Source organism: Mus pahari, chromosome 3 (genome assembly GCF_900095145.1).
Source record: "Mus pahari chromosome 3, PAHARI_EIJ_v1.1, whole genome shotgun sequence".
NCBI classification, from domain to species: Eukaryota; Metazoa; Chordata; class Mammalia; order Rodentia; family Muridae; genus Mus; species Mus pahari.
In genome coordinates this window covers 85,799,286-85,823,355 of record NC_034592.1, presented here as the reverse complement: position 1 = coordinate 85,823,355, position 24,070 = coordinate 85,799,286, and the positions used below count along the sequence as shown (strand labels likewise).

Here is a 24,070-nt window from a genome sequence, read left to right as displayed (position 1 = left end):
CCTGAGCTCGAGTCTCTAGCTGCATATGTAGCAGAAGATGGCCTAATCGGCCATCACTGGGAAGAGAGGCCCCTTGGTCTTGCAAACTTTATATGATCCAGCACAAGGGAAGGCCTGGGCCAAGTAGTGGGAGTGGGTGGGTAGGGGAGCGGGGGTGGGGGGGGTATAGGGAACTTTCGGGATAGCATTTGAAATGTAAATAAAGAAAATAATAATAAAAATGTTTATGAAAAAAAGAAAAGAAAAAAGAAACCACTGTGGTGGCCGCTCCACAGGGAAGGGGAGCAGAGAGAGCATCCAGAGGCATCTGGGAGAGGCCAGAGCCAAGGGGGAACAAAAAAGAAAACTGGACACGGCCAGGACTATGGAAGTGAGTAGAATAGCAAGAAACAGAATCGTGAGAAAGAGAATAGGAGAGAATGGGGGTGGGGTGCTGTTATAGGAAGATCTGGAACAGGGCTGGAGAGATGGCTCCATGGTTAAGAGCACTCACTTCCCTTCCAGAGGTCCTGAGTTCAATTCCCAGCATCCACATGGTGGCTCACAACCATCTGTAATGGGATCCAATGCCCTCTTCTGAAGACAGGCAGCTACTGTGTATTCATATAAATTAAAATAAATACATCTTTAAAAAAAGATCTGGAACAGGCTGGTGGCTAGCAAAAGGACCAGGAGGCTAGTGTGGCAGCCTTGAGGTAGAACAAATACTTGTGAATAGGGACTGAGGCCAGCCACAGGTACCTGTCAATGGAGAGCCATATGTCCCTTTTGATGGGTGGGAACCCATCTCATAAGCTCCTAAGGAATTCTGGCTTTTATCTGACAGTCAGCGATCCTTCTCTGGTCCAGCCTGAGCTAAGGCCTAATGGTTATTTCTGCACATATGTACTCTCTGAGACCTAACAAAGATCAAGTAACACTACTTTTCTTTTTCTTTCTTTCTTTTTTTTTTTTTTTTAAAAAGATTTATTTATTTATTATATGTAAGTACACTGTAGTTGTCTTCTTCAGGCACACCAGAAGAGGTTGTCAGAACTCATTATGGATGATTGTGAGCCACCGTGTGGTTGCTGGGATTTAAACTCAGGACCTTCCGGGAGAACAGTCAGTGCTCTTAACCGCTGAGTCACCTCTCCAGCTCAACACCACTTTTCATTTGTAATTTCTAATCATTTTAATGGCATAGAAAGAAAGATGTAAAACCTTGAGGTATAAATTGCTTTATCCCCGCTTCACACACATATGCATAAATGCAAATAAATCTTCAAAAAAATGTGAAACCATCTTTCCAAATCCCAGGGTTCCAGTAAATGAGTATGAGGAGGACACACACAAACCACAGCCTACTGTGTGGAGAGTATACTCACTCTTTACATCTAAATGCTTAGGGTCCTGCCTAGCGCACAGAGCCTACCAAGTGCAAACTCCTGTCACTATTGGCACTTTTCTCCCCCACCTAGTGCCCCAACCACTGGCACTGGAATAGTCACGCTCCTTCTTACTCCTTTCACATGTTCCTCACTACTTTTCTTTATTAGTTACTTGCGATTACGTGAGAATCTAACATCTTTATAACCACGTAAGGTCGGCGATTGCCTGGCATGAGATGAGCACTTAACTATTTAACAGATGAAATTGAAGAAGCGGCCTTGGAGTGGAGAGAGCAGTGATTCTCTCTCTCTCTCTCTCTCTCTCTCTCTCTCTCTCTCTCTCTCTGTTTTTCTGTGTAGCCCTGGCTGTCCTGGAACTCACTCTGCAGACCAGGCTGGCCTCGAACTCAGAAATCTGCCTGCCTCTGCCTCCCCAGTGCTGGGATTAAAGGCGTGCGCCACCACTGCCCTGTGATCTTTCTCTCTCTTTCTTCTCCTCACCCACCTTCTCTTTCACCTTCCTCTCTGTTACTTCTTCTCGCCCACTGGAATCTCCTGACAACATGGCCCCTATTACATGGGTATTTTATTGTCTTCAGATTAATTAGGTAGGTTGAGCCACACCTTGTCTTAATGCCAGAGGAAACCGGAGCCTGGTCTTCTTATGAGACAGCCCACAGGCCTTGCCCATGCCTGTTCTAGTCCATCCGGAGTGCTGTGAACACTTGCCCTGGACACCTTGAGGCTGGTGGGGATCCAGCAGGCTCTCACCTCTCACCCCTCCACCTGTCTTCTTCCCTAGGGACAGGAGCTGACCATCCGCCAGATCTCCCTGCTGGGCTTCCGGGACCTGGTCTTGCTGAAAGTAAAGCTGGGTGACGTGCTGCTGTTGGCACAGTCCAAGTTGCCTTCTTCTATTACACAAATGCTGCTCATTCTGCAGGTGAGCTCCGAGGGGCCCTGTCCCTTGTGGCAGCAACCAGCCAAAGGATCCAGAATCCTGCCGTGATGGAGGTGGGGAGGGGGTGGAACAACAGAGCGGTGTGGCAGAGCCGTGCATGCTTCTGCTTGTTTGTCCATGTTTCTTGGTTCACCTGTTCGTGTATCTTTGCTGTGCATCTGTCGGGGCCCTATTGCTGTACTCAGGGCTAGTCTTGGAGTCAGGGAAGAACAAAACAGCTGGAGCGTGATTTCCTGGGAGCTGTGGCTTTCTCCATCCCTCGGGTGGGATTTGGGTGCCCACATTCCCTCTGCCCTGAACACCATTGTCTGGGACAGTCAAGACAGATACTCCATTCCTTCTCCTGCTTGTACCTTCAGCACCCAGCTCAGAGTCTTGAGCACATTTATTGTGGAGCCAGCTCATGAAGGGTACACATCCTTGTCAGCCCTTAAACTATGTCAAGGAGCCAAGGATTGAAAACGATGACAAAGTATCTGCCGTCGTTGAGTCAAGAGACACCTAGAACTCCTAGATGGGCTTCTTGAAAAAGCAAGACCAAGTCAGGTCTCCGAGCTCTGGTCGCTTCTTGATCTCTGTTTGTTTTCTCTGATGCTGTCTCTTGTGGCCTTGCCCGGATGCTCTTGGACTTGGTCTTTTCTCTGTTTGTGGAATTATTTGGACCAGATTAGATGTGGCATGCCATGGTGTTTGTTTCCAGGGAGACACTACCCAGATGGCTCCATCCTGTCTTCCCATCCCAGTCTTAAATCAGCAACAGGAAGATGAGCTAACACTTCTCCGGCTCTGGTTGTTTGCCAGGTGCAGGCACAAGGACTATAAATGTTCTGTTTTTCTTAAACAGTCCAAATAAGCCCCTTTATGAGGTCAGCGTTGTTGATATTCCCATGCTCCAGACGAGGAAACGAAAACAGGACGCTTATGCAGTTGAGTGAGATTTCTCAGCTGGTAAGAGGTAGTAAGATTCTCAGATGCAGAACTGGGAGCATCCTGCTCCCTCCTGTAGGGAGGGATGTATCTGGTTGGCACATGTTGGGCTCGGAGATCCCCTTTGCCCAATCAACCATGACCTTGAATGTGGTCAGATGGAACCACCACGCCCTGGGGAGCTCTTTCCCATGTGCAGTCTCGGGTTCTTCCATCAGGCTCCTGTTGACTGAGATGTCACCAGCCCCATGTCCCCCAGCTGCTGGGCTTTTGACTCTCATGGGGCTATCCTCTGTGTATTCCCCTTTCCTGTAATAAGAAAGGAGGAAGGGTCGTCCAAGAGATAAGGGTGGGTCTCCTTCTAGAGCTAGCCTTTTTGTAGAAAGGAATAGGAGGATGGACGTGGCAAAGTGTCCACAGCTTACATCTGAAATGCTGAATTCAGGGCTGTGCTCCCAAATATGGAGTGTGGAAAAGGAGCCCTGGAGGATTCTAAGATGGGGGCTAGGAAGCTGGACTCCACTTTCTGTTTCTGTTTTGATTCATAACGCCATCCAGTATTACTTACTTCCCCTTCAACTGTGTCAAAATACCTGACAAACACAACTTAAAAGGGGAACTGTCTACTTAAGCTTACAGTCATCGCTGCGGAGAAGGCACAGTAACGGGAAGGTGAGGCAACTGGCCACACTGTATCTTGTATCTATCAGCAAGTAGAGAAAGATGAATGCTGGTGTTCAACTGGCTTCCTCTTTCTATGCAGCCCTAAGACCACAGCCCAGGCAAAGGCTCTGTGCGTGAGGTTGGTGGGTCATCCCACCTCTATTAACCTAACCTAACCTAGAGATGCTGTCCAAGGGGTGTTTCCATAGTGACAGTCAAGTTTAACTACCATACATCTTTTTCCATGTATGGTCATGGCTGTTTTTTGAGGACCCTCCCCATCTGAAAGTGGAGTAGGAGGACCTGTTTCTGTAATGAAAGCCTTTTGAGGTTCTGGGTTTTGTGTGGAACAATCCAACAATACATGACGTCACCCCCTAAAGCCTCTGAAGATGTACCCGAGTCCATCTACTCTGGCCTGTCCCATTTCCCCACCACACTGTGTGTATGCAGTTCTTCGCAGCTGATCTTAGGGAATCTGCTCAAGTGTGTCCCTGGGCCTACCGCCCCTCCATCCCTCCATCAGACATTAGAACCTGACTGTCTAATGCTGACCTGTGCTGTGGCCTTCCTGGTCCCTGCAGGGCTGGAGTCTTGGTGCTCATTTTTTCTCTGCTCTAAACACTGTTGTCCAGAGCAGTCAGAGCAGATCTTAAACTTCTTCCCTATGCTGGGCCCTCAGCACCCTTGGTCATAAAAGTAGGTGTTCATTGAGCATGGCTCAGAAAGTGATGGAGCCTGTTAGGAAGAACCTAAGATCCCTGGCTTGAGTCCCACAATGGCTTCTTCCTTTAGAAGCATGGAATATAGCCCGAGAAGTTCTTTGGCTATGTTGAGGTTCTGGAAAACTGGGCAACAAAACATCCCCCACTGTGGATCTTCTTGTTCTTCCCACGACAGGGTATTGGAAGGTCAGAGAGATAGTTAGCTAACTCACTCAGGAGTATAAATTGAACTGTGTGAGCTGGGCTAGTCAGCCAGTCCTCGTCTTTTGCGCTCTCCACTTCTCAGCCTTCCTTCCTTCCTGCTTCCCCACCTTCCCCAGGTACTGTAAATGCCCTTAGGACTTCTAAGGTGGTCACACTCCAGGGCAGAGCACTTAGCATCTTGTCCCTCTTAGCCTCCTGGAAATAGGTCCCCTGGGAGATGCAGAGCTGAGGCAGGGAGGAAGGCAGTCATCAGTGCAGGTCTTTCCTTGATCCAAATCTGTTTTCTAGGGCCCTAGGGGCAGCAGCTTTGGATTCTGAATAGGAAGGTCAGGGAATACACTCTGGGACCACTCCTGCTACAGGGAATGTACTGTAGATTGTCCGACTCTCTGCAGGGACATGAGACCTGGGCGTGATGTTCCCAAAATGACCTGACTCTGATACAAGGAAAGAGAGCTTTTCTCGGACTTCAGCTCTCTCTTTCCCGTCAGTCTTCCAAACTTTCTTGAACTAATTCCCCCTTCTTGGAAAATACAAGGGCAGCCCATGCTATACTAGGTAGTCAGCTCTCCTTCTCAAGGGGTCCCACCCAGAGGATAAGGGAGACCTTCAGTGAGTATGGGGCCCTGTCCAAGAGGTAAGTTGTGTGACATTGTCCCTGGAGGGCCTGTGCTTAGTTCCATAGTCTCCCATCTCCCACTGAACATTCTTAATCACTTTTGAATGTAGGGCTCAGCTTCTTTGTTTCATACCGGGCCAGAAAAAGTTGTCATTCACAGGCTGTGATGTGCTGAGCGATTTAACAGTGAGACAGAAGGGCTGAGGATGTCCTCAAGGGCCATGTCCTTTGGAGAGCCACTCTGTTGCAAAGGGTGTTATTCTCCATTTTGGCCCTCCCCTTTGCCACCTCTTTTTCCTGCCATGCCTCTTTTGGAGGAAAAGCTAGAGAAGAATCTGATGAGAACGATCAGAAGAAACAAAAGACGAAAGATGTTTCAGGGTCTCAAAACCTGATAAAGGGGGTTGTATGGCTTGGAGCCTCTGCCCTGCGGTCTGGCTCCAGCCCCTTTGCCTCCCTACTGCCTTGAGTGCCCCCGCTCCGGTTTGGTGCAGCCTTCATGTGTCTTCCTGAGTCAGTCAGCTCACTTTCTTGCCATGCTCCTTTCCAACACTAAGCATTCTGCTGCTTGAGCTCAGGGAGAGTGGAGCTGGGACAGAGGAGAGGGTGCGGAGAATCGCCAGGCTTGTTTCCAGCGCCAGAGTCAAGCTCATCCCAATAGATAGTCTCTCCACATCTGTCTCTTCCCTTCCCTTTTCAGTCTCAGATTGCAAACTCTGCTTATATTTTGTCAAAGTTGCATATAATCCATAGTCCCCTTTCAGGCTTCTTGTTTCCTTAAACCATCCAACACCCAGGCATCTGTGTCTCCTTTGGTATAGGAGAAAAGGACCAATGAAAAGCCCATTTACTTGGAAACCCCATCTCAACCATGGATCCCTAATCTGCAGGAGCTGGCCCCACTTGCTTCACTCCGCAGACAATTTGCAGGGCTGTGGTGAGCTTTGACTTTTTAAGGGAACCCATTCAGGATCTATTTTGCAAATTTGGAGAGGTACTCGTCCTGGCTAAGCTCAGGGCCTGGCTAAGCCCTGAAGTCTCTTTTCCCTCTTTTCCCTTATTCTTTTCTGGTCTCTGGGTCTTTGCTACCCCTCAGCAGGAGGGCACACTTTCAAGCCCCTTGCAGTGTGAAACAATTCACAGGGAGCCTGCTGGTTTTCTAGAAAGCTGATTTATTACCAGTTCCTGTCCAGTTTTGGCTGTCATGTCTCCGTTTTTCCCTGCCTAGGCCCTTGTCCCTTTCTGGTCTCTGGGTCTTTGCCACCTAGCTTTTACCCAGGGCTTTTACCCCACATGCAAGTCTGAGGACTCCTACTGTGCTGCACTGCAGAGACATACCTAGAACCACTTTCTAGGTCTTCTTTCTCCTGTTCTGGACTTTTCTGTGAGTTTTCTCTGTTTTCTAACGAGTGGTGGTCACATGGTCTCATAGTGGTGGTCACATGGTCTCATAGTGGTGGTCACATGGTCTCATAGCCAGACAGCTTGGGTTCCAGTCCAGTGGGGGATTTGTTTGTTTCTGTCATCTATTGACTGTGTTACACTAGGCAAATTTCTTAAGCCTCCTGGGTTTTGTTTGGAGCCATTGGAAGGGTGACCTGTCCCTGCTTGTTGGGAGGCCCGTGTGTGTGTTCGTTCATATGCAATGCTTTTGTGAAATGACTGCATGCTGTGGGTGAGCTCACTGCTCTTCTGGGAGTGGGATAATCATTGGGCTTCACCACCCCTCACCTTTAGAGTGAGAATTGGGACTATGCCACTTAACACTGTCCTGGGTGAACCCAGACTTTGTTCCTTTTTTGTTTGTTTTGGTTTTTCTTTTTTCTTTTTTCTTTTTTTTTTTTTTTTTTTTTTTTTTTTTTTTCGAGATAGGGTTTCTCTGTGTAGCCCTGACTGTCCTTGAACTCACTCTGTAGACCAGGCTGGCCTCGAACTCAGAAATCCACCTGCCTCTTGTCTTGGTTTTTCGAGACAGGGTTTCTCTGTGTAGCCCTGGCTGTCCTGGAACTCACTCTGTAAACCAGGCTGGCCTTGAACTCAGAGATCAGCCTGCCTCTGCCTCCCAAGTGCTGGGATTAAAGGCATGCACCACCACTGCCCGGCCAGATTTTGTTTTTAAAAGGCCCAGTTTCTGGATTTGCTTCTTAAACATCGTAGGTATGTATGTAAGTATGTATGTATGTATGTATGTATGTATGTATGTATGTATGTTTGATGTATGTATGTATGTATGTATGTATTGTTTTTCAAGACAGGGTTCTTTATGTAGCCCTGGCTGTCCTGGAATTTGCTCTGTAGACCAGGCTAGCCTTGAACTCAGAGATACAGTTGTCTCTCAGTGTCTGTTTTAATAGACGTTCATCTCCTGTTCAACATTTTTACTGATTTTCAGTTCAGGGCCCTGCATCTTCATTTTGTAGAGGGCCAGGAAAACCTGTCATTTGTGTTTTGCTAGGCAACCTGGCAGAGGGCCTGAGGAATGAGGGCTGCTCCCTCTGAAAGGCTCAGTGTAAACCATGTCCTCATGTCCCATGTCCCCGGGAGAGCCACACAGCTCCAAATCTTGCATTTATCCTTTCTCCCATCTCCTGCCTCCTCTCAATTTCCTGTTCTCTCTCATTTTCATCTATTGACTTGGGACAAGTGCCCAGTGCTTCTGGCCTGTATCCTTCATTCTAACCACAAGGAGGCTGACTGTGCCCATACTACCTTGTACACAGAGGAGGGTCATTGGCAGGTGTTGACAAATGTCCACTGCTCTGACACTACACTGACCTTTATCTGTCTTGGGTGTTCATTTGTAGAGTGTTCACGAGCCCACAGGCCCAAGTGAGGGCTATTTGCAGCTGGAGGAGCTGGTGAAGCAAGTGGTGTCTCCCTTTCTCAGCATCAGCGGGGACCGCAGCTGCTCAGGCCCCACGTACTCACTGGGTAAGAAGCACTTAGCTCTGAAGTCTAGAGGCTTGGAGATAATGATACTTATAATGAGGTTCCAAGCGCCAGTTGTCTGCCCAGAGCTTTGTTCTAGTGAAGGCCAGTATAAGTCTTGGTTTGTTAGTTACAGATGTTATGAGGCCATGTGGCAGCAACCCTGCCCTTCTACCAATCTTCCTCAGAGACTGGTCCCAACCTCTGTAGTAATGCCTGTCCCATCCACTCCTTTGACCAATGGCTTTGATCTTTCTCATTAGTTTTTCTGTATCTAATACCAAAAACTGTATTTTTGTATAATACCTGCCTTAGTTGGGCTTACTGATGCTATAATGAAACACCATGACCAAAAGCAACTTGGGAAGGAAATGGTTTATTTCACTCAAAGTTCTATATAATAGTCCATGATCAAAAGCAATGAGGGCAGGAACTCAAACAGGACAGTAACCTGGAGACAGGAGCTGAGTAGAGACCGTAGAGAGGTACTGTTTATTGACTTACTCCCCATGGCTTGCTCAACCTGCTTTCATGTAGAATCCAGGACTACCAGCACAGGGATGAAACCACACAAAATGATCTGAGCCCTCCCCACATCAATCACTAATTAAGAAAACGTCATGTAGTCTTTCCTACAGCCAGATCTTATGGAAGCTTCTTTTTTTTTTCCAATTGAGGTTCCCTCCTCTCAGATGACTTGTGTCAAGTTGACATAAAACTAGCCAATCCAACATCTGTCACTCATTTGAGTGGAAACCCACCCATGATATTTCTTCCCTTAACAGTGGCCACCATGTGAAGCCATCATGTCACTTTTACAGTCAGATGTTTTATCTACTGTCCCCACTCTATTTCTGTAAGTACTAAAAGGTCTTTCACTGCAAGAGACAGGGCTCTTGGATTTGGGAATAGATTCTGCCCGGGCCTCCTGTTTTGGTGGCTGTAATGGTACTGCGGTACCAGGCAGTGCCTTAGTGTCTGTATAGAATCTAGAGGTGAATCAGATCTTCTCTCAGCGAGAGCACAGTCTAGACAGCCTCAGTAGAAGCGTCTGATGTCACAGTACAATATACTATAGAATAGTTCCCAACAAAAACATGGTAGAAACAGCCTCATGAAAGACTTTTGATAAAGATTCTTCGGTTACTGCCTAAGATGTAAGACCATACAAGGCAGACGCTTGCTTGTTTCTGTCTTAAGCATTTGCACTGGGGCCTGATGTCCAGCCATGCAACAATCCAGTGGATATTCGAACATGCTTGTTAGACCAATACGGACTGATGTACTCCAAAGCCAGGGCAGCTTGCACTCACAGAAAGGTGCGGAATGAGAAACATCACCTGGGTTACACTCGCTTGGCCCTCATCCCGCTGTGATGGATTTGTAGTCGAGCTTCAAAACCAAGGGGACAAGGAGCAGTTTCCAGAGAGCATGCTGCCTGCCCTTCCTGGGCCTCTTTGTGTAGAAGGCTGAGCCTTCTAATGGCTGCTCTCCTGGCCCTGGTCCTGTTTCTCTGGAGATACTAGCTCTACCACAGCAGCCACAGACTGGAGGAGGCTGGCTCCTTTCAGCTGACGCCCAGGTCTCACTGGTTCATTCTCTGATCTCTTCCACACTCCCTTCACATAAATCTGAAAGCTATCGAAGGAAAGCAGTCAGTCTCCTGCCCACCCTCTGCCTCTTCCCTAAGCTGGATGTTGTATTGCTTCTGACTCCACGGAGCCTCCCTTCCTTATTACTCTCTGGCCTCATGTCATTTCAGGGATGGGGACCCAGGGAGATATCAGGATGCCAGTAGATTAGTGGTGTTATGCCAAGAACTCCAACATAGTCAGGGCCTAATTCCAATATAGGGGAAGATAAAAAAACAAAACAACAACAAAACTTTACTTCAATCCTCATAAGCTCATAGTTGGAACAGATCCCTGCAACAGATTAATGAGAAAACTAAACAAGTGTGTTGAAATATATGGTCTCACATACAGGACAGACATCCAGGAAACAAGTGGTTTTCAAATAGTTGGCTTTGAACTCCTATTTATGTAATGTCTTTAACAAAGAACAGTGATTTTTGAGACTGGGTCTCATGTAGTCCGAGCTGACTTCAACCTTACTATGTAGCCAAGGATGACCTTGAACCTCTGACCCTCCAGCTTGAACCTGCTTCTTCATTGCCTTTAGTTCACTAATCTTCATGTTTTAAAAATTATTTTATCATTTTGTGTGTATGGGTGTTTTGCCTGTGTGTATGCGCGCATGTTTGTGTGTCTGGTGCCTGAAGAGTTCAGAAAAGGGCTTTGATTTCCCTGGAACAGGAGTTATGGGTGGTTCTCAGCCATCATGTGCTGCTGTGAATTGAATCTGGGTTCTCTGGAAGAGCAGACAGTTGTGGGGCAGCGGGCATGGGAGAATAAAGGGGGTGCGAGAGAACATGCGTCCCACCAGGTTCTCTGGGAGGGCAGATGCAGAGGACTGCCGCACACTCTCCACACAGCCCCAGGTGGGTGTCTGGCTGTGGGAAGCCACGGACCCAGTCCGAGGTCTCTGGGCCTCATGGAAGTCAGAGATAACAGGTTCTCAGTCTCGGACACCCCAGACACCGCTGTATGTCTCAGAAGATCTGAGAACAAGGTGGAGGCCCCGGGACAGGTCTGGCATCCTCAGGGTCGAATCGAGGAGAGGGCAAGGGGAGAGGGGGTGCTAGGTGGTTCCCAGGAGGGTGAGAGTCCTTGGTCTGGAATGCAGGAAGGCCTTCTGGTGGGAAGTTAGATGAAGCTCTTTAAGGGAAAGCCTATTCCATTGTTCAAGCATGGCAGGCCTTGATGAGCAGAGACAGTCTGTGGTTTTAGAGCTTTATTATAGAAAGGCAGAGAGAAAGAGAGAAGGTAGAAAGAAAGAGAGAGGCTGGCCATGGCCACCGTGGAGAGAAGGGGAGAAGGGAATGGGAAAAGGAGAGCTAGAGATGAGAGTGAGAAAGGTGAGAGCTTAAGGAAGAGAGAGAGAGAGAGAGAGAGAGAGAGAGAGAGACAGAGACAGAGACAGAGACAGAGAGACAGAGAGAGACAGAGAGAGACAGAGACAGAGACAGAGAGACAGAGAGACAGAGACAGAGAGACAGAGAGAGACAGAGGGAGGAGGGGGCCAAGCAGCCCCTTTTATAGTGGGCTGGGCTATCTTGCAGTTTTGTGGGGAGGAGCATACCTGGCTATTGTCAGGTAACGGTGAGGGTGGAGTCTAGCCAGAATGCCAGGAGCTTGGGACTTTGTAGGCATGACTGATATTCACAGGATGATGGAGTTGGGGGCTCTGTGGAGAGGCACCTATCTCTGGGAATGTGGTTCACTGTTCCATCTCTTGTAGAGTTTTCTACCGGGTCTCTTGAGCAAGCTTCGTTCAAACAAAACAGGCTGCCTTTCACAGTCCCACAGACAGTGCTCTTAACTGATAACCCATCTCTTTAGGTCCCACTTCATGTCCTTAATCCTAGCATTCTAGAGGCAGAGGAAGGTGGATCTCTAAGTTCAAGGCCAGCCCGATCTACAGACTGAGTTCCAGGACAACCAGGACTACACAGAGAAACCCTGTCAGAGTAGATGTGAGGAATCTGAGAGGAGCTATCTCTGCCTCCAACCCAAATAAAAACAATACACGTTTTTGTCAGGTTAAGGTGAGGCCTGAGACTTTGTATTGAGGATAGTGTCGTTTTTAAAATTAAATTCATTAAATATCTATCTATCTATCTATCTATCTATCTATCTATCTATCTATCTATCTATCTGGTGTGTTAGTGTGTGTGTGTGCACACCTGCACACAAATGTCCATCAATTCATGTCTCAACTCATGTATGGAGGTCAGAGAACAGTGTACAGGAGGCTACTTTCTCCCTCTATCATGTATGTTCTGGGGTTTGAACTCAGGTTGACAGGGTAGGTGACGGACACCTCTATCTGCTGGGTCATTCTGCCAGCCCAGCCCTTGTCTTTGAAAGGGACAGAAGGGTGGCCATTATTCTCTCTTAAGCAGTTTGTAGATCATTATCCTTTCATTTCATAGACATCTTAGCAGTATGTTTTCAGACTCTCTGCCAGGCACCTTGCGTGCTGCTGCAGGTGTACCTGTGAGCAAAATGAGGTGTGCCACTGCCCACAGTCCAGTGAGGGGTGAAATTTCACAGATGCTCTGAGGGAGCAGTGCAGGTCCCACCCACCCAGGACACCAGGGAAGGCTCCCTGGAGGAAATGGGGTCTTTTGGGGGGAAATGTAAGATGGGCAGAGTTAGCTGAGTAAACAAAGTGGATGATGGGCTACCCAGTCAGGGAGGACCACTGGGAGGACTTCCAGGGTTGTGGAGAGCTCTCTTGAGATGGACCTCTCAAGGAACTAAAGGGGTTTCCGAGGTGCAGTTACCAGTGGCAAGAAGCAGTGCAGGCCCTGGCCAAATTGTGCGTGCCGTGCTGGGTGCACAGTCACTGGGCCCTTTGAGTTAAAAATCTGAAAGCTAAGTTCTTCTGTAGCTGTCCTGGACATCCTTCATGCCCGAACTGTCAGCATTGAGGATGTAAGGTCATTAAGGGATAGTGGCATAGGTGATCCTTAGTCCAAGAAGTGTCCCAGGCCAGACATTTTGTCTCAGACCTCTACATGTTAAAAGCTGAGGTGACCTTCGGGGATAGAGATTTCTATAGCATTCATAAGCTGGAAAGACGGCTCAGAGGTTGAGAGCACTGGCTGCTCTTCCAGGAGTCCTGAGTTTGATTCCCAGCAAGCGCATGGTGGCTTACAACCATCTGTGATGGGATCCGGTGCCCTCTTCTGATATGCGTGAAAATAGATCACTTATATACCTAAAATAAGTATGTATGTGAAAGTAGCATTCACTCAGGGGCAGGGGGTATTAAGACAATAATTGGGATCTTGGAGAAATGGCTTAAAGGTTGCAAACATATTGCTCTTACAGAAGACCCACATCCAGTTTCTAGACCCCAATCCAAGCCCCTGTAACTCCAGCTCCAGGGAGATTACAGTACCTCTAACCCTGCATGTGAGTAGGTGCACATGAGTGCACATACCTGCACATAGACACACATGGATACACATAACTTTTTAAGAATGGACAACGAAAAGAGTTTTAAGAGTTGCAGTGGGATCATGAGAGATGCTTTTAGTTGAGGCAGGCCTGTGCTGTGTCTCCCCTGAGACCAGCACGAGATTGCCAACGCAGCCGGACCATCATCTGAAAGGCCACTCAGCCAACAGCCATGCTGCACACTCCTGTCCAGGCTTTGGCAGATGTACATGGCCCAAGGAGGGTGGTGCCACCCTCATTCTTGGGGTGCCTGAGAAGTGCCCCAGTTTTGCAGGCAAGAAAGGTAGAGACTTACTGTTATGAAATATAAATTGTGAGATAATGCAGTGGGAGTAAGGGGGTACCAGGCAGGCCCCTGCCAAAGTGTCACCCTGGGAAATCACACCATGTGACAGACCTAAGAAAGCTTATTGGGGAAAAGGAGGGGAGCCGGTACCTAGAAAAGGGATCGAGGTGGGGAAGGGGGAAGCAGGGGTGATAGAGAAGAACAGAAAGAGAGAGAGGCTACCTGGAAACACGTGGGAGCAGGGTGGGGGGGGGAGAAGATGTGAGGGAGGATAAGGAAGGGGTCTGGGGTAGCAAGCAGTTCTTAAATGCTGCCACACCCGGCTTGCCCTTGGCTGAGACACAGGTAGTAATAGCTTCGGTTGATGACGAAAGCTATTGCTAGGCAGCTGTTGGGCGGAGCCTAGCGGAATTGTCTCTAAGCCAATACTTGCCCTATTTCCCTGCTGTGTGCTCTGCATCCTGGACTCCAGAGATACTGAGGCAGTGTCTTGCCCGACCTGGGCTGGGACCAGGACCGGGAGTCTTGCTTTAGAACAATAGATAAGTGAACCTATCCAAGGCTCCAAATGGAGTGTATGTGCATGTGCGTGTGCGTGTGTGTGCGCGCACACACACGTGCACACACGCGTGTTCATAATGCGTGCAAACCCTCCAGCCCCACTTTTTCTTTTCATATTACAAAAGGACAATGGAAATATCAGGTAAGGAGGGTAGCAGTGAAACTAAAAGGAAAGCAACAACAACAACAACAACAACAACACACACACACACACACACACACACACAGAGTGTGGGAGGCCAGGCCCAAGTGCTACCTTTTAAGTTACCCAAATTCCTGAGCTACTTGGGATTTTCTGGGGCTCTCAGGGCCTCTCCTGCAGCAAACATTCCGAGGCTGGATTCCTCCCTACAAAAGCCCTCCCAGTCCTCCACAGCCCTTCTCGGTTGTATCCCTGGGGCCCTCTGCGGAGCCGCCCCGCAGCTGGACACTACCTTCTCTGCATGACAAAGGCCGTATGGGCCTTTGCAGGTTCTGGATTGGAGCAGGAGCTTGCAAAGGCAGGGGCATTCTGGGAGCCTAGGAGATCAAAGGCTTACTGGGGAGCCAGTCCCCAACAAAGGACTGCTCCACCCTGGCTTTGCCTCTCTTGGAGTCTGAAAGGAACTGCCATTGGTGGCTTCCACAGAAATTAATGCCTGACATGGTTAGGGACCTGTGAGGAAAAGGCTTTCGAAAGAAATTTAAGGAAGGTAAAGTGGCAGACCAGCCTCTCTCTGCAAAAGTGCCGCTTTACAAGGAAAGCCCAGACTTTAGGTCTCAGGAATTCCTAGGAAGACAATCTCAGTGGGTGCCTCGGTGGGAGACCCCATTTCCCCTGGGGCCATGGTCCTCAGGTCTCAGCCTTTGGCTTGCAGGCATCCCAAGGAGCCCCGTGGGGTTGACTGAGGGAGTCACCCTTCAGTTGACTTCTCTGAGGATTAGCTCTGGTGACTAGAAGCTCATCCAGGAAGCACTGTCTGCCAGCACACTTGGCAAACCATGGGGTCCGTGTGATCTTGGCTCTGCCAGCAGCAAGTTTAGGACCAAAACATTCTTCCTGAGAGTTGAAAGGCCTTGCTAACTGTAGGCAAGTCCCTGCAGGGTGAGAGAGGAGGCTACGTGGAAAGTGTGGGGCCTCGGTGACTACAAGGATCAGGGCTGAGCTGTGTAGTCCCGGTGTTAGCTACCTACCTTCTTGGAGCAGCCTGAGGCTTGAACACCAGCTCTGGCCTTCTGCTGGGAGCAATGAGGAAGAAAGAGCATTGAGGGTGGGGCCAAGCAGGCCAAGCCATGTATTATGGGCTCCTTGGGAGTAGCTTATCTCCCCCTTTCCTCCAGGTGTGAGGATTGCCTCCTAATCTTTCCCTGGCCTCAAACCCTTGTCAAGCTATGAGATTTGTTCCCCTCCCCCCAAACTGCAAGCCAGGGGAGACATTCTTCTTTATACACAGACCCTAAAGAGGTCTATAAACCAGTCCCTAGTAGTGCAGCCATCTGTAGTGCTCTTTACTTCAGTGAGTAAAGTGCTTGCCAAGGGTAAGGACGGAAACCTAACCCCAGAATCCATGCTGGGCATGGAGGTATAACTTTAATCCCAGGAATGAGATCCCTGGAGCTTGCTGAGTTGGTGAGGCCCAGGTTCAGGGTGAGAGCCAGTCTCAAAAGTCTAAGGTGGAGAAGTGGATGAGGAGTCTCCATATGCATGACCATGTGTGCACATGTGAGATATATGTCTCTTCCTGTCTCTGTCTCTGTCTCAGTGGCTCTGTCTTTCTGTCTCTGTCTTACACACACACACACACACACACACACACACACACACAAACACACACACACACACACACACACACATACACACACACACGATTCTCTGGATCTCCAGGATACTCTTGGTACCTCAGCTCTGACATTTTTCACATTGATATCAGGGAAACCAAGGTCATGTCTTGGGGTTCTTAGTCTCATCAATAAAATAATTTTAAGAGGAAGTTGAAGGACAATTTTATTGGAGTTGAAATGAAAAACTTCTGTCAGGGGGAAAATCCTTTGACTTAGCAGCAGTGATGGTCCATGCCTTTAATCCCAGCATTCTGGAGGCAACATAAATGGAGCTCTGAGTTCAAGGCTAGTCCAGTCTACAGAGTGAGTTCCAGCTCAGCCGGGGTGGGGGTGAGGGGTGGGATGGGGGGTGGCACCAAAACAAAAGATTGAAAGCTGTGTTGGTGGGGTTGTAGGAGGGTGAGGGATGGGTCTGGCATGAGTTAGGGAAAGGGGCTGGAGGTGAATATGATCAAAACACAGTGTATGGAATTTCAAAGAAGATAAAAATATTAAAAAGAAGGGGAAAAAACCCACCAGGACAGGGAGCTGCCTGGAGGAGAAGAAGTCTGAGGGGACTGGGCATACGGTTTGAGTTACTGGAATGGGGGCGCATCATGTGGTGGCAAGCAGCGGAGAAAGAGTAAGGAGACCTGGGGTGTCAGGAAGAGCATCATGTGTAAGTCAGCATGGAAAAGACAGTGAATAAAAGAGTTAAAAAAAACCAACCAACCAACCAACCAACCAACCAACCAACCCAGGACAATTCCAGCCTTCTCAGAGCCGTAGGCAGACAGACTGAACGTAGGGCATGGTGTCAGAGGAGGGGCTTCTAGGTAGGGAAATACGGTATCTCACTAAAGAAATAATAGTTCTGCCTATCTCTTTAGCATGGCTTAAAGGTGACCCTGCTTTCCTGGCCGTAGTTCCGTGGCCACGGCATAGATCCTACCCCACTGAAACGCTGGGTCTCCCAGCAGGTCAGAGAGGCTCTCCTCTTGACCAGAAATTTCTCCTGAATGTGCCTTTCCTGCTGCTCTAAAAGCGGGAGACCTGCTGTGGGTCCCAGACGTGAGTCTTGGCTTTGTAAGTAATGATGACCGTAGACTTCATGTTCATCTTCTGCAGAACAGCAAGAGAGACTGGGTTGGTGAAGCATCTCCTTTGGGGTACAGTACCCAGCTGGACACCCGGCACAGAGTGTGTAGACCCAGACTTCTCCCCACCCCCATCAAGTCCAGGCTTCTTTTCTTTTCAATAGTCAGGTGCATTTTGTGTAGTGCAGCTCTAGAATTGTTTGCTGAAGGCTAAGGCAGGTATGGTTCTGCACACGCATGCATGTGTACATATGCATGCACACACATACAGTGCTGGTCCAGTCTGACTCAGGCTTCAATTCTCAGCTCTTTTCAGCCACAGTCCAAGTGGCCTTATGTTAATTCACTGCCTGTAGTACCTTTCATGCACTTGACCTCAGTGAATGATGGATGGAGCCCAGGAAACCCTCAGAGACACCTCTCCTGGGCTCCTTCCAGCAAGTTGAGGCCCAGGAAAATCTCTCAGCCAGAGATACAGTGTGTCTCAGCTACACAAACTGAGTCTGCATTCCCTCAACTTCTCCTGTGTCCTCCCCAGGCCCAGCCCCTGCTCCAACTCTGTTCTCTTCCTGGACTGCCCACCCTGGCTAATCTGTCTGCCCCGATTTTAGTCATATATAAATTCTCAGGCTCCTACCAGTGTTGGTGCGTTCTGTATATCTCTTCCCCAAGTAGAGGATATCCCCAACTCCTGGGAATGAATGTTCACCCTAAAATGGGAAAGCTCCCTTCTCTCCAGCTCTGTCTCTGCACACGCTCCACCTTACAGGTGGCTGCTTTCCCTCAGGTACAGAGACTGGCTTCTGGTATGTGTCCTCTCAATGTGATGGGCTCAGCTTCTGCTAGACTGACTGAGGTTTCCCTATAGCTGATCCATGGTGCTTGGTTATAAGAGTAGTTTGAGAAATAAATTGTTCCTAGGGGCATTGTTTGGAGGATCCCTTAGCTAGATCCTTGCTGCTTCGAGGTCTTCCAGTGCTTCCATTTTAGAAGTATCCATTTTAATGATGTGAGAACATGATAGAAATGTGTGTCTCTGAGTGGACAAGTATTGTGCATAAATTCCTTGTTACTGTCCCATTGCCATTCCATATCTCATTCTTTCTCCAGGATCCCAGCCAGCTTCGTGTTGAGCACCTGAGGGATGTGGTGGTCCTTTTATTTTCTTGAGTTCACAGGGTGCTGGATATGTCACCCTGAGTCCTGTTTTTTTCTCCGCCCATCCCAGGAGCTCTGTAGTTTTAGTAACTGCTTCCCCAGCCTGTCGTCATCTTCACTTTCATCATTGCCGTTCTTGTTTCTGTCCGCCATCCCTGTTCTTTTCCCTCATATTACTCTTCCCTTTTGTCCTGCACCCTCCCTGGCTTTTCTTGCTTGTGTCTCTGGCAGTAGCCCATGCTCCAACTCCTGGTAGGGCCCTCTACTGAAGCACACCCTGTCCTGACCTTTCCACAATCCCCCCCCCCCCATGTGTCACAGATGCTTCTGTCTGGCACTACAGGGCCCTCTGAGCACACACTTACCTTCCTGGATGGGCACAATTCATCAATCCTGTACGTTGAGCTCCTGCACGGCTTGCTCGGGCTGTTCTCACCAGTCCACATGCTATCCTCCTCCGTTCTCTTCAAAGCCTCCCGCCCTCCTGAAGGCTCATCTCCATTGTACATCCTTGGCCGGTTTCCTGATAGTCACAGACACTTTTTCCTTCCTGTGAACTCCACTGGCTTGTCCTTTCCTCAAGGTTGTCTATAGCGATTTTTTAGTAAGCTTTGTATGGTCAGCTAGGAAAAGCAAAGTCTGGAGCGGTAGAGAACTCATCCAAGTCCAAGCCTGACAGGGTTCTAGCTGTGTGACCTTGGGTAAATTTATCAAGATGCTGTGATTTAGATTCAGCTTTTAGCAAGAGTCCAGAATGCGTGCGAAGCATTTTTAATTTTTTTGTGGTCATGAGATTTGAACCTAGATCATCATACTTGCAAAGTAGATGCTCTACCATTGAGCTAAACCACTGGCCTCTCTTTACTTTTTATTTTGAGACAGAGTCTTACTTGCTCAGGCTGCTCTGTCGCCTAGGCAGGCCTTTAACTTGAAACCCTCCTGCCTCAGCCTCCTGAGTAGTTAGGACAACAGCCTGGTTTTCTAGAGCCTCGTACATGTGAAACTTCAGCAGTTTCCGGAACACAGACAGCTAAGATAGCAGCCATTGTAGACCCAAGGTTGACACTGGAAGTTTTCCTGAGTGGTCTCATGAAAACAGGGTCTCTCAGTTGAACCCAGATCTCACTGATCCAAGGTAGTCTAGCTAGGTAGCTTGCTCCAGGGATCTCCTATTTCTGCCTTCTGAGTGCTGGAATTATAGAGTAGCCTCCATACTCACCTGGCATTCGCAAGGATTCTAAGGAACTCTGGTCCTTACGCCAGTGCATCATCTGTTTTATCCACTGTTTGTCTCCCCAGTCCTTGGGTTTTTTTATTTGTTTGTTTGGTTGGTTTCTGGTTTGAGTTCCTTTGTTTTGGTTTTTAAGAAGGGTCCTTCACTGACCTGGAACTTGCCAAGTTGAGAGCCAAGGTTCTGCCTGTCTCCACCTCTCCAGCTCTAGATTTACAAGCTCACACCGCTGCTGCTGGCCTGAGCTTGCTTGGTCCTGGGATCAGACTTAGGTCCTGGGGCTTGCAATACAACCACTTTACTGACTGAGGCATCCTCCCCAGCCCTCCTGAGTAGCTTTCTGAAGCCCTGGCTAATGTGTATGTCTTATGAGAAGATGGTTAAAATGGAATTAAAGGCCAATTCAGTGAAGCTCAGACTGCACCAGGAAATGGGGTGGGGGAGCATTGCACATTCATTCCATCCAGGAAAGTTTTAGGTGAGCATTTACCATAGGCTTCTAATTGACCTGATAGAGGATCTGCTGTAAATAGGTAAAGCTGCATGCCATTTAGATGGCCCTGTTCTCCATTATATTCAGCAGGGCTCCACCTAAAGCTGTTCCCGGAAGCTACCCCCTTCCTCTTCCAGAGGAAGTTTCTGGTCCCTGTTACCAGTCCCCCAAATCACAGCCTTTACTGCTTTTTCTCTTGCAGCCAGGAGGCATTCCAGGGTCCGGCCCAAGGTGACCGTCCTGAACTATGCCTCGCTGATGACCACGGTTGGCCGGCCACTGAATGAGATGGTCTTGACCCCTCTAACAGAACAGGAAGGGGAGGCGTACCTGGAGAAGTGTGGCAGTGTCCGGCGACACACAGTGGCCAACGCCCACTCGGACATCCAGCTGCTGGCGATGGCCACCATGATGCACTCAGGGCTGGGGGAGGAGGCTGGCAGTGAGGACAAACACCTTCTCCTGCCACCCAGCTTCCCCCCACCACACCGCCAGTGCTCCAGTGAACCCAGCATCCTCGACAGCCCGGATGAACTGGAACTAGAAGATGTGGCGAGTGGCAGCCAGGAGGACTCAGAGCTGAACTGTGCTTCCCTCGGCTGAGCCGCCACCTCCAGGGACCTGTTCCTACTTTGTAGCTAGGATGAGGACACCTCTCCTCCTCCATGGATCACCAGGGGCTCCTGCATTGCGCAATATTGCCTTATTTCCCGTAGGGCACGAGCCAAGTCTTCATGCCTTTGGGAAACACCTGTCGACCTCCCCACTCTGGTGTCAGTGACCGGCTCCTCTCCTCATACCACTATATACCTGACTTCCAGCCTTGCCTGATTCACCTGGATCCTCATCTCTGGGCCTTCCCTGTCCTATTGGACTGGCTGATGCTCCTGGCGTTGTAGCAGAAGGTTGGACGACTCATGAGCATCTGAAATGTGCCGGCCTCTGCGGTTCCCGTTATGATCTTAGGAGGCAGAAGCCAATGGGTGGAAAGAACAGTAGAGGTTCTGTGTAGCATGGAAGTCAGCCGCAGCCCATATCACACCTGGTCCTGGGAATGTGCCCTCATCACTTTAATTGCAGAGTTACTGGGAAATCATTGTCCTACTCCGTGGGTGAGGGTCCATTCTTAATGTATGTTCCGATGTCATGTGCTGTCTATATCATGAGCTTTGGCCTAGGAGAACCTACCAAGCTGGCAGAGTCATGTCTTACGTTGCACCTCTCAGCACGTCCTTCTCAGGCTTCCTCCCAGACACAGGGAGTGAACCTTCTCATTCACTGGTGCCTCACTCTCACTCCAGTTTCAGGAGCCAACCCCTTTTCTGTTGTGTATATGAGAGGCTGGCTGATAGCAACTGACCTAGACTGTACCTGGATTTCACTTGAATTTATAAAATGTGTATTGCTCAAAAAAAAAAAAAAAAAGGTTTGCAAATATTTGCACATAGGATCTTGCACTGTTCATTTCCAGTTGAGTGTGTTTGCAGACTTAAACACAAGTGGACCCCTTCAAAAGGCGATGGCTTAGCTCCGAACAAAAGGATCAGTGGTGGGCAGGACTCACATACCTCGGAGCTCTGGAGGAGCCAGCACTATGTCTGGAATGGCCTGTGTTGTAAGTGTCTTGGCCTCTAGGGAAGGTTTGTGCTGGGCTCAGGAGACTGCCTCTTGAGCAGGGGAGTGTTGTGGCTGGACTGTGTCTGCTTTACAGTAGACAGAGAGGGACGAGGGCATGTTTTATTTGGAGGGATGTTTAATCCATGACATTACAGAAGTACCCAGAAGTGTCTGGGATCCCTATCACATCTGTCTCATGTTGTTATTTGAAGCAGCAGACTTTATTACTATGCTAGGTCCTCACTACTGTTCCCTCCAGGCCGGGGAAAGGGAACTTTTTGTCTACGCTAAGTCCCTGGCTTCCTCGGTTGGTCTTGCTAATTGAAGCTCAGAAAAATATAGAAGGTCTCTCCCGACCCTGTTTGTGGTGTGTGCTGGCCTATCAGGATCTGGTTAGCCTTTGAAATTTTTTGTTGGTGAAATCTCAATACATAAGGCATCAACAGTGGGCTAGAGAGATGATTCAGAAGTTAAGAGTCCTGACTGCTCTTCCACAGGTCCTGAGTTCAATTCCCAGAAACCACACGGTGGTTACCAACCATCTGTAATGGGATCTGATGCCCTTTTCTGGTGTGTCTGAAAACAACAGTAGTGTACTCACAGATATAAAATAAATAAATCTTAAAAAAAAAAAAAGAAAAGGTGTTAGCATGCGAAGAGGCGCTTCAAGCTCTTCTAAGCCTTGATGGTCTCCCCCTTTAGGCAAAGGTCTGAAATATGACTACAGTTGTGCTGTTGACAGGTTTTGCTTTAGAAATTGTATTTTTAAAAAATGTTTTAATTTTGTCCTTCCCAGAGATAATGATGAAAGAGAAATGTCTGCATGTGTGCACACACCATGCCCATGCACTTGCACACACACGTGTACCCATACATGTGCACACACACACTCCACATACACAAAAAGAAATGTGCAGATTCCTTTGAGAATTTCAAACGAAAAACAATCTCTCCGTATGTGGTGCCTAAAGTCTACAAGGTGGGGGCTGGGGAAGTGGCTTGGTGTGCTCAAGAGCACTTGCTGCTCTTGCAGAAGGCTGAAAGATGCAATTTAGTTCCTAGCCCATCAGGCAGCTCACAGCCACATGCCTATAACTCTAGACCCAGAGATTCCGATGCTCTTCTCTGAGGGCATCTGAATGCACATAAGTGTGTGTGCATGAACACAGCACTGGACAGTGCACTCTCTCATACACACACAATATATTTTTTAAAACTCCATAAAGTTATTAACGTATGTCCGCAGGCAGAGCATTGCGGTTTATTGAACTGATGGCTAGGTTCTTGTTAGTACGACAAGGACACACTTGAGATTATTTATTGATTGAGGCAAAGTAATTAGTCATGTTTGGGTTTGCTTTTTTCCATTGATAAGATTAACAATGAGTGCTTTTTAAATGCCTTTTTCCTTATCTTCAATGTCTCTGTCAAGGACAGAAGTTGTCAGTTTAATACATGAGCTCTTGTGTTGAAAGTGTCCAGGCTGTAGAACTTCATTACTGCTCACTTTACACAGTTTACATGTTCCTCTTTGGACACACCTAGTATTATTACAGAGATCTCCCAGACCATACACATAAACATTTTATGGACATTTGTGGGCATTTAAGGCATCAGGCCTATTGCAAGAGTGTCTCCTGTAACAGTTTTAACCAAATTTCATTCCCCTGGTACCCGCGGAGCCTCATCTTGATATTGAACGCCAAGAGTTTCCCTAAGATGAATATTAGTGACGGAATAATCGCAGCTCTGGGCTCTGCAGGAACTCACAAACTAAATTCCTTTCTGGTTGTCTGTTTTCAAAATAGATACAGTAAATATCGTTTATGTCGTGAGCGCTGCTGTGCAGTGCTTCACGTGTGTTTTGGTTGAATTTGCAAGCAGAGTTAAGCTGGCCACGGTGCCTTCTGCCCTCAAAACTCCTCACACTGCCCATGGGCTCCCTGTTCCCTTGTCCCATGGCCTCCTCTCCAGAGTCAGGCCCTGGGTTTCTTTGTCCATCCTTGAACTGGTTAGGTTAGTTCTTTCTCTCATGGAAAAGCATCTGATCTGAGGCTGAGATTAGAAAATACTAAAATAGCCCTTCGAGGCTTCTTTTAAAACACAGTCTTAAACTACCCTAAGCCGGGTGGTAGTGGCACATACCTTTGATCCAAGCACTTGGGAGGCAGAGGCAAGTGGATCTCTGTGAGTTGGAAGCCAGCCTGGTCTATACAGCAAGTTGCAGGACAGTCGAGGTCACACAAGAACCCTGCCTCAAAACCCTAAAACCAAACAGAAAGCTAGAGAGAGAGAGAGAGAGAGAGAGAGAGAGAGAGAGAGAGAGAGAGAGAGAGAAGGAGG

The 24,070-nt window shown here is 48.4% G+C and overlaps 1 protein-coding gene across 1 annotated transcript in view; it reads left to right on the top strand.

The window, feature by feature from the left end:
• Prr5l (proline rich 5 like) overlaps positions 1–21,959 on the top strand; it is an 83,681-nt gene extending 61,722 nt beyond the window's left edge. Inside the window, exons 7-9 of the mRNA XM_021194358.2 lie at positions 2,173–2,313; positions 8,274–8,400; positions 20,313–21,959. Coding sequence (XP_021050017.1) covers positions 2,173–2,313; positions 8,274–8,400; positions 20,313–20,713 — 669 coding nt within the window. The 3' untranslated portion in view covers positions 20,714–21,959. The remainder of the gene's footprint in view (positions 1–2,172; positions 2,314–8,273; positions 8,401–20,312) is intronic.
• Positions 21,960–24,070: the final 2,111 nt, after the last annotated feature.